The sequence below is a fragment of the Neomonachus schauinslandi genome, chromosome 5, assembly GCF_002201575.2.
Source record: "Neomonachus schauinslandi chromosome 5, ASM220157v2, whole genome shotgun sequence".
NCBI classification, from domain to species: domain Eukaryota; kingdom Metazoa; phylum Chordata; class Mammalia; order Carnivora; family Phocidae; genus Neomonachus; species Neomonachus schauinslandi.
In genome coordinates, this window is record NC_058407.1 from 137,527,091 (window position 1) to 137,544,491 (window position 17,401).

At 49.6% G+C, this 17,401-nt stretch overlaps 2 protein-coding genes across 4 annotated transcripts in view; one reads left to right on the plus strand and one right to left on the minus strand.

Moving 5' to 3' along the window:
• Positions 1-7,766, minus strand: part of NPRL3 (NPR3 like, GATOR1 complex subunit) — a 37,778-nt gene extending 30,012 nt beyond the window's left edge. For 2 of the 3 annotated variants that reach the window (XM_044915029.1, XM_021697976.2), the window contains exons 1-2: positions 7,561-7,755; positions 3,045-3,114 (exon numbers count right to left, since the gene is read on the minus strand). In XM_044915029.1, the coding sequence (XP_044770964.1) occupies positions 3,045-3,114; positions 7,561-7,678 (188 nt within the window). In that variant the 5' untranslated portion in view covers positions 7,679-7,755. Of the gene's footprint in view, positions 1-3,044; positions 3,115-7,560 lie in introns of all 3 variants that reach the window. The other variant, XM_044915028.1, reaches the window with a different exon arrangement.
• Positions 7,767-16,479: 8,713 nt separating this feature from the next.
• LOC110587786 (hemoglobin subunit zeta-like) lies at positions 16,480-17,391 on the plus strand. Its single transcript, XM_021697978.1, has 2 exons — positions 16,480-16,574; positions 17,067-17,391. The coding sequence occupies exons 1-2, from the start codon at positions 16,480-16,482 to the stop codon at positions 17,389-17,391; spliced, it is 420 nt and encodes a 139-aa protein (XP_021553653.1).
• Positions 17,392-17,401: the final 10 nt, after the last annotated feature.

Genomic DNA, 17,401 nt, shown 5'->3' on the forward strand with positions numbered 1-17,401 from the left:
CTTGACTATTTATTTGAAAGAAAGAGAGAGAGAGCACAAGCAGGGGGAGCAGCAGAGGGAGAGGGAGAAGCAGACTCCCCGCTGATCAGGGAGCCTGACATGGGGCTCGCTCCCAGGACCCTGGGATCATGACCTGAGCCAAAGGCAGACGCTTCACCGAGCCACCTTTCTAACACATGGCCACACACATGCTAGCAGAAGCAAAGCTGTCAAGAGAGGCCTGGTGGAGCCCCGTGCACCTGGGGGAGAGGACTAGCTATGTGCCAGTTTGCACCCTGGCACGCCTAGCCGAGGTTCCCATCTGGCTGAGGGTGTGAATGTGCCCCAAAGCTGAATCCACTGCTTAGAGAAAGGTGGTCAAGCCTGAGGAAGGCAGGAGTGCCATCTGATTCCACTGCCCCACAGGGAATTTAACAATGCTGAGAATTTAAAGGTGTGGACAGAAATCTTTCACACTTCCAAGGTCTTCTGGATGGTATCTAGAGTAAAATGATTTCTGAGTGTTTTGAAATGAAGTCGACTCTTCTTCAAGCTACCATCTTCTTCTCTGAGATCGTGCCCAAAACACTCCACGTTGGGAGGGATAGTGCCAGCGACAGCGTTTGTGACTGATACCAGGCCTTCTCCAGGACCTCTCCTGACGGTTTTTCCCCTGCTGGTGTGGCAGATGCATAATGCTATTAAGCATGACCTCCCCAGGGGCACCTGGGTGGCTCAGTCAGTGAAGCATCTGCCTTCGGCTCAGGTCATCATCCCAGGGTCCTGGGATCGAGTCCCACCTCGGGCTCCCTGCTCAGCGGGAAGCCTGCTTCTCCCTCTCCCTCTGTCGTTTCCCCTGCTTGCGCTCTCTCTCTGTGTCAAATAAATAAATAAAATCTTAAAAAAAAAAAAAAAAAGAGCATGAGCTCCCTGGTCCCCAGCACTCATCCAACAGGAGCACTACAGCTTTTCTACATTTGAACTTCAAGCCTTAAAGACAATGAACAATATCCATTTTCTTCCCTTCCTACTGAATTCTGTAAGAGGCTTTTTTTAATAAAAGGGTTAAAAAAAACCCTGCCAGTTAATTCTTATACCCTGAAGCACAACATCTTGATTCACCTTTAGAAGCAGCACACGCTCTAAGACGGTGTTGTCCAACAGAACCTCCTACTGCAAATCTGAGCCGTTCAGTGCGGCAGCCACCAGTCACCCGCGGCCCGAGCACCTGAAATGCAGCTGGTGCAAGGAGGAACTGAATTTCATCTAAGGTCATTTCTATTTAAATGGTGACTTTAATACCGGGCAGCACAGCCCTGCATCCTCACTTCTCTAGGGCAGCGTCCATCTACCACCACACTCAGAAGTTGCACAACTGGCCTGTTAACATGGCTTCAGTCTGCCAAGACAACGAGCAAGAACATTCTGCTGGTTCCCAAAGAAAAGCACCTTTGAGAGGACCATCGAGGACAACCCTGTACTACCCCAAGAAGATGTCTGAGCCATGGCACGGCTCCCCCAGGCGCCAGAGGCTTGGCAGGCCAATGTGACGAAATACAGCTGGGCACTCAGAGGTATTAACCTGTATCTCTGACACAGGGGAAGGTGGGGAGTGGGATCGTCAGATGCTATAATGTGCCACAATTACCACAGGAAGTAATTCTTAAATTTAATGAAAAAGAGAGTATGGAGAACCGGCTCTTCTTAGTGAACAGCGTATCTGTGATACCCTGATAGACCCATAATGTCTTGCTCCCTTCCCATGGTTTTTCCTCTTCTTTACGCTAAATATTGAAATAACTTCCTAAAAACATTCTCTTAGTCTTTTATTATAAGCCTCTGAGAGTTAACTGCAGGAGTCAGGTGCTGCCAGCCTCCTAGGAAACCCACATAGACTGTTCCAAGAGCACTTTCTGCATTTTCAGCAGCCTGAGCCTCCCATCTGTGGAGCCCGGAGAACGGCAGGCAGGGGGCCAGCCCTGCTCTAAAGGAATCTATGCCACAGGTGGAGGACAAAATGCACCCACCCCATGGGCAGGGGCAAAAAGCTTTCTATGCACCTGGAACAAACAAGAGTTTGCTCCAAGTGGCCGACCTCAGAGGACAAGGTGACCACAGCTTCTACATCAAGCAGAACAACCCATGGATGTCCAACAGTCCCCCACACCCCCTACCCCGCCCCCCTGCTGGTCTCTCCTTCAAAGCTTGCTGCCCTCAGAGACAGTCACTGGTCATGCCAGAGGCCCCGATATCCTCACAAGAAAGGGTAAAAACCACACTCGTGGAACTGCATAATACCATGGCAGGTATGGTGTTTGTCAAGAGAACTGAGGGAGGCTGCACTCCATGGCACTCCATGCGAAGTTCACTCCATGGCAAAGGCCCAGGTGGGAGCCTCAGCTCTGCGGCCACGGGACGGTGGAGGCTGAGTCCTTTACCTCACTCAGGCCCCAGCTGTGTTTAGAGGCACCCAGGACAGGCAGTTTACAATCCTTCCTCCTTCAACTGGGCTTGTGTTACCATTTACTAAGCTTTAAAAAAACATAAGGCAGAAGTAGTCATGTGTGATGTTTGCCACCCTGATAGCACGTCCCAGAAAAGGCAGGGGGAGCATACACAGGAAGGAACAAGACCTGCCTTTCATTTATGCCCTAAAAGAGCAAGGGTCACATCAGCCCTGGCTCTCAGCCCACAGCACCACCTGAACAGGCTGCGCTGCACCCAGGCCCCTCCATGTGACCTCTGGGCACATGCCTGAGGAGTTGGGTCTGAGGACAGCACCGGGGTCTGCTTTCCCCCCTGTTCCTCTCACAGAAGACAAACGTTCTCTCCGGCCTCATCTGTTCTCCAGTCTGTTTTACCAACCAACCAGTTCCATAGCTGGAACATGCAACCACACTATGCAGCAAGTCAGGCATTGGCAACACAATTCCCAGCTCTGCAAAACCTGAAACACCCACCAAATGGAAAAAAAGGACACCAGGTTTCTCACGGGAGAAAACCTCTGGGTCAACAGGCCTGGGGGCAGGACTAGCCCCATCGCAGCGTGACTGCAAAGCCCTTACCTGGAATCACCATCCTGGTCGTCCGCATGGTCTCCAGTGTTGTTGACGGCATATCTGCTACGAGGCTTATCTGAGTGAGGGCAAAAAGGGGAGAGTGGCTGAGAAATCAGGATCTGTCCACCTACCGGGGGATGGTGGATGCATTAAAAGTGATGGAGTCTAAAATGTGGTATATATACACAATGGCCACAAAAAGGAACGGAGTTCTGATACATGTTAGAACATGGAGAACTTAAAAACATTATGCTAGGTAAAGGAAACCAGACACAAAAAGACAAATACTACACCTATATGAAATATCTGCAGTGGCGGGATGCCTGGGTGGCTCAGTTGGTTAAGCGACTGCCTTCGGCTCAGGTCATGATCCTGGAGTCCCGGGATCGAGTCCCACATCGGGCTCCCTGCTCAGCGGGGGGTCTGCTTCTCCCTCTGACCCTCCCCCCTCTCATGCTCTCTCTCTCTCATTTTCTCTCTCAAATAAAAAAAAAAAAAAATTTAAAAAAAAAAAAAAAAAGAAATATCTGCAGTGGGCAAACTCAGAGAGACAGAAAATAGATTAGAGGTTACCAGAGACTGAGAACAGGGGAAACGGGGTTATTGCTTAATGGTTACAAATTTCAGTTTGGGGTGATGAAAAATTCTGGAACTACACAGTGATGATAGTTGCATAACAGCGAATTAATTATGGTGAAAGTAACTGATGTTACTGAATTGTAAACTTAAAAATGGTTAAAATGGCCAATTTTATGTTACATATTTTTTACCATAACAAAAATTTTCTCAAAAAAGTTATGGTTTCCAGGGTGACTGGATGGCTCAGTCAGTGAAGTGACCGACTCTTGGTTTCAGCTCAGGTCATGATCTCACTGTCCTGAGATTGCTCCATGCTCAGCGGGGAGTCCACTTGAAGATTCTCTCCCTCTGCCCCTCCCTCCCTTCCCATGCTCACGCCCTCTACCAAATAATTTTTTTAAAGATTTTATTTACTTATTTGAGAGAAAGAGTGAGCTAGAGAAAGCACACAAGCAGGGGGAGGAGCAGAGGGAGAGGGAGAAGCAGACTCCACTGAGCAGGGAGCCCCACAGCCCCGGGCCTTGATCCCAGATCCCAGGGATCATGACCTGAGCCGAAGGCAGACACTTAACCAACTGAGCCACCCAGGCACCCCATCAAATAAATGTTTTTTAAAAAGTTATATTTTCTAAGAAGTTATGATAACAGCAAATGTTTTTGCTAGTTTTTTTTTAAAAAAAAGGATTACACATATGCACACACACAGACCCTCTCAGTATATGATGACAACTAGGTCAGAAAAAGCATAGGCAAAAGAAAGAATTTTTTTTTTAAAGATTTATTTATTTATTTATTCATGAGAGACAGAGAGAGAGAGAGAGAGGCAGAGGCAGAGGGAGAACCAGGGTCCCTGAGGAGCAGGGAGCCCGATGCGGGACTCGATCCCAGGACGCTGGAATCATGACCTGAGCCGAAGGCAGACGCTTAACCGACTGAGCCACCCAGGCAACCTGCAAAAGAAAGAATTTTTAAATGTCCATATGCCAATATCCTTCACATACCTTACCAGAGTAATAAAGACCCTGGGATGAACTTAAGAAGTTCATCACAGGCAAGAGGTCCATGAGGAAAATCAGAAACGCTAGCAAGGGAGACATGAACAAAAAGAAGACATGCTATGCCCTTGAGTAGGGGGGATGAACACAAAGATGCCACTTGTTCCCCGTTAACCCATCCATTTAACATGACTCTCACAACGACATCAACAGTTTGGGAGTAGGGCCCAATACATTCAGTACTAATAATGTTCCAAGGGAACAGTAAGCACAAACAGCCTGGATAATGCTGAAAAAGAGAAGTAATGGTAAGTGACTAATCCTATCTGAAAGTATAACACAGTGTAAAGTTACAGTAATTCACCGGTGCGGAACCCACATCACTGGGAGAAATAAGAAAGGTCAAAATAAACTCAAATAAACATGGAATTTAGTGTGTGATAAAGGAGAAGAATCAATCAGGGAGGGAAGAGAAAATTATGGTGGCTCCTGAACCAACCACTCTGCAGCGGTGGGGCCCCACGTCCCCATACCCCTCCTCACTCAGCACAGCACCTGCTCACAGCGCTCCTGGACATGCACAAACAACTCTTCCAAGTGTGAAGAAGACACCAACTCCTAGCAGGAGCCTCCACCTTACACAAGATAAACACATTGAAAAAAACAAGATAATAGGGGCGCCTGGGTGGCTCAGTCGTTAAGCATCGGCCTTCCGCTCGGGTCATGATCCCAGGGCCCTGGGATCGAGCCCCACATCGGGCTCCCCACTCAGCGGGAAGCCTGCTTCTCCCTCTCCCACTCCCCCTGCTTGTGTTCCTGCTCTTGCTATCTCTCTCTGTCAAATAAATAAAGTCTTAAAAAAAAAAAAACAAAACAAGATAATAAATAGGAGAAAGGAAAACTCGAGAGTCTCTTATTTCTTTTTGTTCATAATCTTGGAGAGCAGAAGGCCTTCCTACGTTTAACAAAACTCAGACACCACAAAAGAACAGAATAAAAACTTAACTCCATAAAACTAAAACTCTATGTAGCAAGAACTACACAGAGGCAAACTGGCTAAGAACATACGGCTTTGTCACAAAGGCCTATTTTTACCCTAGATATATAAAGAGCCCCTTCAAATCCATAGGGAAAAACTCAACCCATGATGAAATTAGGCGAAGGTTATGAGTAAGCTGTACACTAAAAAGGAAATCCAAATAGCTCTGAAAAGAGGAAAATATGCTCACTCTCAGTCATAACACACATGTGCATCAAAACTACTTTCAGGACACCTGGGTGGCTCAATTGGTTAAGCGTCCAACTCTTGAGTTCGGCTCAGGTCATGCTCTCAGGGTCATGAGATCGAGCCCTGCATTGGGCTCCATGCTGAACACAGAGCCTGCTTGGGGTTCTCTCTCCCTCTGCCCCCCTCCCCCCACCCCCACTGCATGCCCACTCGCTCACGTGCCATCTCTCTCCCCCTCTCTCAAAACACAAAACAAAAACCCAGAAAACCACTTTCAGACATAACTTTTCACCCATCTCATTAACAAAGATAGAAAAATCTGATTTACTAAAAATAAGTATGTTCGTTATCCCCTAGATCCAACCATCCCACTTCGGGGAATTGATCCCATATTCTGAAAAATGATACTGTATACGGCAAAGACATTCACACTGTTTGTATTAGCCAAAGTTTGGAAGCAACTTAAATGCCCATCAACAGAGAGACTAAATAAATAAATCACAGTATGTTCATCCCATGATTCTGATCGTGATTCCAAATCTATACCCAAGATGTAAAGTGAATATGGAAACAACAGAGTAGAACCGTGTGTATCATGTGTTCACTTCTGCTTAGAAAATAAAGCACGTGGGTGTGCCTGGCTGGCTCAGTCGGAAGAGCATAGGACGCCTGACCTCAGGGTCCTGGGTTCAAGCCCCACATGGGGTGTAGCGATCACTAAAAATAAAACTTTTTAAAAAGCACATAATTTTAAAAAGAAAAGAAAATGTGTGAGACGCCTGGGTGGCTCAGATGGTTAAGCGTCTGCCTTCGGCTCAGGTCACGATCCCAGGGTCCTGGGATGGAGTCCCGCATCGGGCTCCCTGCTAGGCGGGGAGCCTGCTTCTCCCTCTGCCTCTCTCTATCTCTCTCTCTGACTCTCATGAAGAAAGAAAAGAAAAGAAAGAAGAAAGAAAGAAAAGAAAGAAGGAAAGAAAGAAAGAAAAGAAAAGAAAATACATGCTTGTATTTACACGGAAGGCTCTGGGAAAACGCACAGGAAAATGGTAACAGCACCTGCCCTTACAAGGAAAAAGGAGTGGCTGGGGTTCAACGGTGGGAAAGGACGTTCCTTTCATCTACACCCCTTTGTACCTTTAAAACTGTGTCCCACGCTAACAAATCTAAAAGTAATTTTAAAACAAAACATGAATGAGGAACTGCACCTTCATAATTGTGAAAAAGTGCGAGTAACCTAAGCGTCTGTCCCGAGGGAAAGGGTATGTGAGTGACGGGGATCTTTTTATACACTGAAAGTGCTTCAAGGAAAAGAGAGCGCCTGCAGAACAATACATTCTATACGTAGCTGCACGAAGGGGACAAGTGCCAAAAGGGCAGGTGATTACCCCCGCGATGGCGAAGGAGCAGAACGGGGGGGGGGGGGGGGTCCGAAGAACACTTGACCTGAATCTGTACTTTCACATTTTTTTCAAGCTGAATACATTCACACGATGCTTATATATATTCTTAAAGGGCTGGAGACATGGCTGAATGTTGGCAACAGTGGCTTGGGCATGTTGAATTACGAGGGATTTTTCTCTGGTTTTAATTTTCCGTACTTTCCAAATACTCTGCATGGAGCAGGCATCGGCTACATCCTCGGGAAAAGAAGAAAGTCAAGGACTTCCATTTGAACGTGCGAGGCGGGGAGGGCAGGGGGTCTCCGCCCGCGCTCACTTACTTGTCTGGGACGCCGGGTGCTCCTGGCTTCTCTGGAAGGGGTACCTGAACAGCAGCTTATTGCCCCTGCTGCCCGAGCTCACCAGAATCACGCTGATGGGGCTGGTGTTGTCGCCCATCCTGCCGTGGGCGGAGGCGGGCGGGGGGCCCCCCAAGGAGGACGGGCCCGGACCGGGTGGGGACGGGGAGGGGGCGGAGGGGGCCGGGACCGGGTGGGGACGGGGACGGGGAGGGACACGGAGAGGGCCGGAGGGGCAGAGGCGGGCCGGGGGCCTGAGGAGGACCGGCCGGGACCGGGTGGGGACGGGGAGGGGCCCGGGGCGGAGGCGGGCCAGGACCGGGTGGGGACGGGGAGGGACACGGAGGGGACCGGAGGGGGCGGAGGCGGGCCGGGGGCCCCGAGGAGGATGCGCCGGGGACGGGAGGAGGAGAACCTGAGGAGGATGAGCCGGAGGGCGGGAGGCTCGGGGGACGACGCACCCAGGGCGGGGCTGAAGGGGCCTGACCAGGACGCGCCCAAGGCCGTGGAAACGTGGGGCGCCGGGAGCCAGGCGGACGGGACCCCCGGAGCTTCCAAACCCACGACCCACCACCCACGTCCTGGCAAGTTCGTAACACCTCCGCGACACGGCCAAGCAACAGCGCAGAAGGCGCCTGCGCGCGGACAGGGGCCGTCGGCGCAGGCGCAGGCGCAGGCGACCTGTGCGCCACGGGGGGGGGGGAACTTCTCGGGATGTTGGGCGCATGCGCGGGCCGTGTACCTCCCGCGTGGGGCAAAGGGGCGCACCCACCAGCGTGATTGGGAAAGTAACACTTTCTTTGAGCCGGAAGTTTAGACTTAAGACGTGTAAAGAACTAAAGGAAAAAAGGAAAGACAAAAAAAACTCTTCAATGAATGGATCATAGACCTAAATGTAAGAGCTAACAGTATAAAACTCTTACAAGAAAACGTAGGAGTAAACCCTCCGGTTCTTGGGCTAGGCAAGGGTTCTCAGATAAGACACCAAATGCTCAAGAAACTAAAGAAAAAAATTAAGTGGACTTACCAAATTAAAACCTTCTGTGCTTCAAAGGGCACCACCAAAGAAAGTAAAAAGAGCACCCACAGAATGAGAGAAAATATTTGCAAATCATATAAGGGAATTGTATCCAGAATATATTAACAAAAACAAACTTAGAGCTCATCAATAAAGACAACCAATTGAAAAATGGTCTTAGAGGGCACCTGGCTGGCTCAGTCCGTAGTGTGTGAGTCTTGATCTCTGGGTCGTGATTTTGAGCCACACCTTGGGTGTAGAGATCCAGTATATATATATATATATCTAGATACACTAGAAAGGAAGGGAGGGAGGAAGGAAGGAAGGAAGGAAGAGAAAAGTGGGCAAAGGATGTGAAGGGACATTTCTCCAAAGAATACAGACAAATGGCCAGTAAGCTCATGAAAGGATGCTCCACATCATTACTCATTAGGGAAATGCAAATCAAAGCCAAAAATAGATACCACTTCACACCCACTAGGACGGCTGTAATCAGAAAGACAAAATAACAAATGTTGGCAAGCATGTGGAATTGAAATCCTGACACACTGTTGCCAAGAATGTAAAATGGTGCAGCCTCCGTGGAAAACAGGCAGTTCCTGAGAAAGGTTGGACACAGGGTTCCCATATGACACAGCCATTCCACTCCTAGGTGTAGACCCAAGAGAAATGAAAACATAAAGTCATTCAAAAACTTGTGTGTTCATAGCAACATCATTCACCGTAGCCACAAAGTACAAACAAGCCCAATGCCCATCCGCTGATGAATGGGTGAGTAAAACGTGGTCTAATCCATACAATGAAATGACCATTCAGTCATAAAAATTAAGTACTGGTGTGTGAATGAACCTTCAAAATATACATGTTGTGTGGTTCCATTCATCTGAAATGTCCAAAGCAGGGTTATCTGAGAGAAAGAAAGTAGATTAGGCTGTTTAGGCCTGGGGGTTGGAGGGTATGGCTGCTTGGGTATGGAGTTTCTCTTGGGGTGATGAAAATGTTCTAAAATTAATTGTGGTGATGGTTGCACAACCCTCTGAATGTACTAAAACACCCTGAACTGCACACTTTATTTTAAAAAAGATTTTATGTATTTTATTTATTTTAGAGAGAGAGCATGCACACATGGGTGAGCAGGGGAAGGAGAGCGGGAGGGAGAGGGACAAGCAGACTCCATACTGAGTGTAGAGCCCATCTCGGGACTCAGTCTCTCAACCCAGAGATCATGACCTGGGCCGAAATCAAGAGTCAGTCGCCCATCCAACTGAGCCACCCAGGCGCCTCCGAACTGCACACTTTAAACGAGTGAATGAGTGAAGTGCATGCTATGTGAATTATATCTCAATACAGCTGTGAAAGGAGTGTGTAATATCATTCCTCCCACTTTATTCTTCATTTCTAAAATGGTTTCGGTTATTCTAGTTCCTTGGCCTTTCCATGTGAATTTTAGAGTCAGCCAAAGAGGTATCTGCACAAAATCCTGCTGGACTTTTTAGAATCAGAAGCAAATGTTTCCTCTACAGGGAGCTTTGATCACAGATATTTTCCTGAACTATTCGTAGAGAAAATTTGGTTTAGACAAGCTCTGTGAAATGGAAAACATGTGCCTAAACGTCAGCCAGTATTGACCACCTTCTGTGTGCGGGACACTGTGCTGGCGTTTTACTCGTGTTATGGTGCTCATTTCTTCCATGCCCGAGATGTGAGATGGTGAGGTCTTCAGGGGTTGAGGGCAGGGGCAGCGTCTGATGGATGCTCAGCTCAGCAGACAAGGTCGGGGTCTCTCCCTGGCTGCAGGTACCTCTGTGTGTCCTGGAGGTGAAGTCCACCTTCCCAGAAGCTCTTTCCAACACTGCCTGGGTCCTTCTCCATCCTGGTCTCTCCCTTATTTACATTTCACAGCTGCCCCCTCTCCTTATGAGGCAAGGTTCCCCTCTCCTAGGGGTGTACCCACCCTCCCCTGGCTTTCTGATTGTTTGCCAACTGTCCTGGGCCGTGCCGCTGCCAACCCCAGAGGGTTCTAGGGTGTCTGCCTGGAGTGTGGTGGTGCCTCTGTGGGTCCATTCCAGACTGAGATGAGCCCAGCCCTCCTTGGTCGTCTCTTGCTGTCGTTTGGTTCAGAAGGCACGTACAGTGAGGGTGTGTGGCTGTGCCCAAAGCTTCCGCTTCTAGAAAGGAGAGAGACAGGGGAGGCAGGGAGAGAGACAGAGATAAGCAGACAGACTGGCAAAGAAAAGAGAATGAGTGAGTGAGAAAGAAGAGACGGAGGGTCAGAGGGAAGGCCAGGCAGAGGCAGGGAGTCTGGAGGCCTGGGGTGAAGCACAGAGAAGGGATGTGCCTCCAGCTGTGGTGTGTGGACACTGCAGGGCTGCCCTGTCTCCTCACAGAAGGTAATGACCGTGGACCCCGGGATGGCACTCCCAGGCAGCTGCCTCCTAGGGGGGATGGTCCTCACCGCCCATCAGGCCTCAGGGCCTCCTCTCCCTCCTGGCAGAAACTCCACCCAAACCTTGGCCTCAACAAGGAGGGGGAGCCACTGGAGGCCTCTTTGTTCCTGAAACTTCCAAGCCCCACAAACCTTTGTTATGGGCAAACATCCCATTATTATTATTTTTTTTTTACTTTTTTTTCGTTGTGAAATATATACAGGCCACCAAATAAAATAAAGATTTTATTTATTTATTTGAGAGAGAGAGCAAGTGAGAGAGCAAGCAGGAGGCCAGGCAGGGGGCGGGGGAGGGGAGAGGAGCAGGGGGGAGAGAGAGAAACAGACCCTCTCTGAGCAGGGAGCCCAACGCGGGGCTCGATCCCAGGACCCCGGGATCATGACCCGAGCCAAAGGCAGACACTTAACCGACTGAGCCACCCACGAGCCCCTGACTCCACTCTCTTAATCCTCTTTATGGTTGAACAGTTTATCACTTTAATGTAGTCAAATTTAGTTATTTTTTGGTCCTATTTAAAAATATTGCACCTTCTATTTACAAAAGCCAAATGTCCATCAATGGATGAATGAATAAACAAATTATGGTATTTCCATTCAATGAGATATTATTTAGCCATAAAAATAAAGCACTGGGGGTACCTGGGTGGCTCAGTCGGTTGGGCGTCTGCCTTCGGCCCAGGTCATGATCTCAGGGTTCTGAGATCAGGTCCTGCCTTGGGCTCTCTGCTCGGCGGGGAGTCTGCTTCTCCCTCTGACTCTCCCTGTGTGCTATCTCTCTTTCAAATAAATAAATAAAAATATTTTTAAAAAAATAAAGCACTGGGGCGCCTGGGTGGCTCAGTTGGTTGGGCGACTGCCTTCGGCTCAGGTCATGATCCTGGAGTCCCGGGATCGAGTCCCGCATCGGGCTCCCTGCTCGGCGGGGAGTCTGCTTCTGCCTCTGACCCTCCCCCCTCTCGTGCTCTCTCTCTCTATCTCATTCTCTCTCTCAGATAAATAAATGAAATCTTTAAAAAAAATAAATAAATAAAGCACCAACACCTGCTCCAGCATGGATGAACCTTGAGAACATTATACTAAGTGAAAGAAGTCAGACACCCAAGACCACATGTGTATGATTCCATTCACATGAAATGTCCAGACAGGCAAGTCCCTTCAGATAGCAAGCAGATGAGTGGGTGCCAGGGGCTGGGGTCGGGGGAATGGGGAGCGATTGCATAAAGGGTACTGAGTTTCTTTTTGGGATGATGAAAATACTCTGGAACTAGACAGTGAGGATGGCTGCACACCACGGTGAATATACAAAATGCCACTGAATTGTTCACTTTAGAGTGATTAATTTTGCATTCTGCTAATTTTACCTCGATTTTCTAAAAAGTGAAATAAGTGTTGTGAGGTGAAGAGAGCCTTCCATGTTAGCTTTCTAAGAACTTTACTGTTTGGTCTTTCAAGTCGGGCAACAGTCCACCTGGGACTGGTCTTGCGTGTGAGGTGAGGTGAGGTGTGGTTTTAGCTGACATTTGTCATGTGCTGTCTGAATTCTGGGTACAGCACCAAACACTCTCCGTGTTGGGTGTTTGGCCCTCACAGCTCTCTGTGGGAGAAGTTTTCTTTTATTATTATTACATGCTTTAAGATAAGGAAATTGAGGCTCAGGAGGGTTATGAATTGTTCAAAGGTTCAGTGAAGGAGGGAACCAGCCCCAGTGGGTAGAGGGGACCTAGGTTTGGTGTGGGACTCAGGCAAGTCTCTTCAGTCTCTGGGCCTGGGTTCTCCCACCTGTGACACAAGGAGCCTGAGCTTGGGCAGCGCTCCAGGACATTGAGACCTGCTGGACTTGGCTGAACACCAAGCCCTGGGCTCACACAGAGCTGGTGTAGTTGGGGCTGAGCTCAGAGGGACCCTGGTGACTCCGCAGAAGGCCATGATGGGGTCCAGAGACCTTCCCCTGAGAGCAGCTCCTGGGTGGCCCTGGCCAGGCTAATTAACCTTGTAAACCCCAGTTCCACATTAGCAACCACTCAGGTGGGGGTTAAAAACAGCCCCCACTTCACTGCTAGGAGGGAAAATTTGTTACCATAGAACCTCAGGACATGGCAGTGTGAATTCAAGATTCTTGTAGTACTATTGTGAGTGGGTGATTCTTTCTGGGCAGGAGCACTGTGGCTGAGAAGGTGGAGAGGTCAAGGTGGGTCCAAGATAGGGAATGTGAGCCCCGCCTGGCCCTCTGACAGACAGTGACAGCTCTATGGGGCCCAGAACAAGTGGCAGGACTGATAAGGCCTGACTAGCCAAGTGGCCTCCTAGCCCTGTCCAGGGGGCACCCGGGTCGTGTGGAAGGGTCAGGAATTTTGGTTTCCAAGAATCCAGTTCCTTTCAAAAAAGTAGGTTACTAAGCAGAGTTATTAAAGTGTAAAATGAGGATGTAGAGGTGTGGGGTGTTAGCAGGGAAGTTCGAGGACATAAGCAAAGGTTGGCCCTGGGCACATCATTGTCCGGGCAACTGTGAGGGCTTTGAGCTAGGACCACACTTAGAGACCACCCGCTCCCAATCCTGTCACAGATGGGGAGGCCCAAAGCAGGGCCAGCCTACCCTCGGGTCCCCCAGCTGCCAACACCAGACTGGACTGGCCAGGGAGTGACAATGTGCTCTGACTTCTGTAATAGCCCAATGAGGCAGACCAATGAGGGTGGTGTGGGATTCAGACCTCTGCTCTCTCCAGTCCAGCCCTGGAGAGCCCTGCACCTAAGCCCTGCTAGGGCAGCTGGGGAAGGGATGCATCTGGGGTCTCTGTGGCCTGGGTCCTTGTGGTTCCCTTTACCTTTCATGGATTCCAATCTCATTAGTGATAAGATACTAACCATATAGCCAGAAAAGTAAACAACAAATGCTCTTATGAAGGCTGCGAGCAGGAAGCAGGCCCTGCGGGGGTGATTGGAAAATTCTGGGTTCCTCCAAGTCTGGGCCTTCCCCCAGCCCAGGGACAGCCACTGGACATCAGACCTCCTCCTCCAAGTCCTGGGGTCATGAGACTGCCCAACGGGGCAGCAGCATGGTCAGGGAAATTGGAGGAAGGAGGCCTGCGCCAGAGTCCTGGACCTCATATGTGGGTACTCGCAGATTCTCAGTGCCCCTGTAGAGAGACCCCCATGACCTCAGCTGGCTCTTCCCCCAGACAGAGGTTTCCCCTTCCCCATCATCCCAGCTCCCTCAGGCTCACCTCCTGCTGCTGCACCCTTATTTCCTTTCTAGGGATGTTCCTGGTAACTGTAGAAGAACTCAGAAACCTTCTGATTATACATAAAACCAAAACATATGAGACTAGGAAAAAGGCTCACAGAATCTGTAATAAAGGGTGACTATCCCTCAAAAAGAAGAACACACCCAAACCACCAAAGAAGGACAAACAACCCATAGGGAAAGCAATAAGGTGATTCTCAGACACTGGCAAATAATCAAGTGATGCAATTCTCCACCTCAGTAATAATCAGAGAAATGCAACATAAAATAAGACAGCATTTTTCTTTTTGGAAATTTTGGAGAAAAAATAAAATCAATGCTATGCAGCCCCACGCAGGGCTATGTGTTTGTTGGTAATGTCTGAGACATTCCCAATGTGTACAAGTTTCATGCTCATGTGCCTACCCACAGGTCTGCCAGGAATCAGGTTCGGTGCAACAGGTGACTTCACCAGGAAGTCAAAGTGAGGTGAGAAAGACTTCACTACTGTTACTTCCTGGGGAACACCGGAATGGGGTATAGGGGGTGCTTTCATTGATTTTTTAGAAACAGCTATAATTAGATACAATTCATATAACATGCATTTCATTCATCTAAAGTGTGCAGTTCAGGGTGTTTTAGTACATTCGGAGGGTTGTGCAACCATCACCACAATCAATTTTAGAACATTTTCATCACCCCAAGAGAAACTCCATACCCAAGCAGCCACACCCTCTAACCCCCAGGCCTAAACAGCCTGATCTACTTTCTTTCTCTGTAGATAACCCTGCTCTGGACATTTCAGATGAATGGAACCACACAACATGTGTATTTTCAAGTTCATTCACACATCAGTACTTCATTTTTTTTTTTAAGATTTTATTTATTTATTTGACAGAGACAGAGACAGCGAGAGCAGGAACACAAGCAGGGGGAGTGGGAGAGGGAGAAGCAGGCTTCCCGCTGAGCCGGGAGCCCGATGTGGGACTCGATCCCAGGACCCTGGGATCATGACCTGAGCCGAAGGCAGTCGCTTAACCAACTGAGCCACCCAGGCGCCCCAGTACTTCATTTTTATGACTGAATACTATTTCATTGTATGGATTAGACCACGTCCTATTCACCCATTCATCAGCTGATGGGCACTGGGCTTGTTTGCATTTTGTGGCTACTGTGAATGATGTTGCTATGAACACACAAGTTTTTGAGTGACCTTATGTTTTCATTTCTCTTGGGTCTACACCTAGGAGTGAAATGGTTGTGTCATATGGGAACCCTGTGTCCAGGCTTTCTCGGGAACTGCCTGTTTTCCACGGCGGCTGCACAATTTTACATTCTCGCCAAAAGTGTGTCAAGATTCCAATTCCACATGGAGGGTGAGACTGCAAAGGGGCAGCATGTGGGAGTTTTTTGGGGGGGGTGATAGAGCTGCTGTATGTCCTGATTGTGGGGGTGGTGAATGAATTTATACATGTGTCCAAATTCACGGAGCAGTACACTAAAGACAGTCAATTTTGTTTTATGTTAAAATAAAATGTAAAGGAGTATTTGCCTCATTATGTTACAACGATAATATGGTGAGCAATCCCGCAACCCCTAATAGCACATGATATGAGAAGAATCCTTTTATTAATCTGACACTTCACCCAGCTTTTCAGAGGACCGTCAGTACATCTCTGCTCAGCGATAGGTGAGCAAAACCATTGCTTTCTCAAGGAAACCCAGGGATCACAGAACCAGAGGGAGAGGAGACGGACATGTGGCCAGGCTGTGCTAGCCACAGGATCCCACCAAGGAGCACTGCAGGCAGAACACGTCATGTTCCAGCCTGAGCACGGTGTGTGTTGAGCTAATCCTGGCTTCCCCCATTCTGTGATTCTGAAATGAAGGAGGAGAGTCAGAGCTGGGCTACAAACACAAGCATGGCATCCTGGGCTGGCTGGGCCCCTATCACTTCAGGACTGTGGTCAGGCTGTGGCCAACACTCCCTCTAAGGCCCTGGGTAGGAGTGGGTGGCCCCTCACCCCACCAGTGCCACCAGCCCCTGACCACCCACCCTCACTGGGTCTGATAAGAGACCCCACCCCCACAGCCCTCTCCCCTCTCCAGACCAATGGCCACAGCCCAGCCCCCACCCTGGCTCCGTGTATATAAAGGGATCCTGGGGGTCGAGCACCACAGAGGCCTGTTCTAAGCACGCCCAGCTCAGCTACCACCATGTCTCTGACCAAGGCAGAGAGGACCATCATCCTGTCCATGTGGGACAAGATCTCCACTCAGGCGGATGCCATTGGCACTGAGGCCCTGGAGAGGTGAGTGCCAGATGGGCTGGGATGGAGCCAGGTGACAGTGTGGGGCCAGGGAGGACAGGGGCCAGCGAGGAGGGACCAGTGAGGAGGGGTGGATGATAGTGAGCAGGAAGAGGAGGTGAGTGGGGAGGGAACATGACTGTAAGACTGTCTTTTCCACGGGGCCCAGCACCTAGGTGTTCACAAACATCTGTGGAATGAGTAAATGAATGAATTAACCAATTGCTGAATGATGGGACAGTGAGGGTGGGATTCGGCTGTGCCATAGGGGAGCCTGGGGTAATAGGGAAAATCAGCAATACGGATCCTGTCTTTGCGTAAAATTACAACATTTTGTTCAACGTGAATTGTTTGCATTAATTTTTATGTTTTAAAATATTGCGTTAAAGTATTATTTATCGTATTTCAACTGCTGGGCTTTTCAACGCCGGGTAAGTTTTGCGCCCAAGGAGCGCCGCACTGGCCTCACCAGGTGTGGCTGCCGCCCGCTCACAGGCTCTTCGCCAGCTACCCGCAGACCAAGACCTACTTCCCGCACTTCGACCTGCGCCCCGGCTCCGTGCACCTGCGCGTGCACGGTGCCAAGGTGGTGGCCGCCCTGGGCGATGCGGTCAAGAGCATCGACAACGTCGCGGGCGCCCTGACCAAGCTGAGCGAGCTGCACGCCTACATTCTGCGCGTGGACCCCGTCAACTTCAAGGTGGGCGCGGGGCCTGGGGTCCTGGCAGGGACGAGGAGCGCGGGAAGGGGCCCGGTCTCGGCCGAAGGTGCTCCGCCCCACCCCCAGAGCACGCGCTCCCGCACCCGGGCCGCTCACTGAGCCGCGCTCC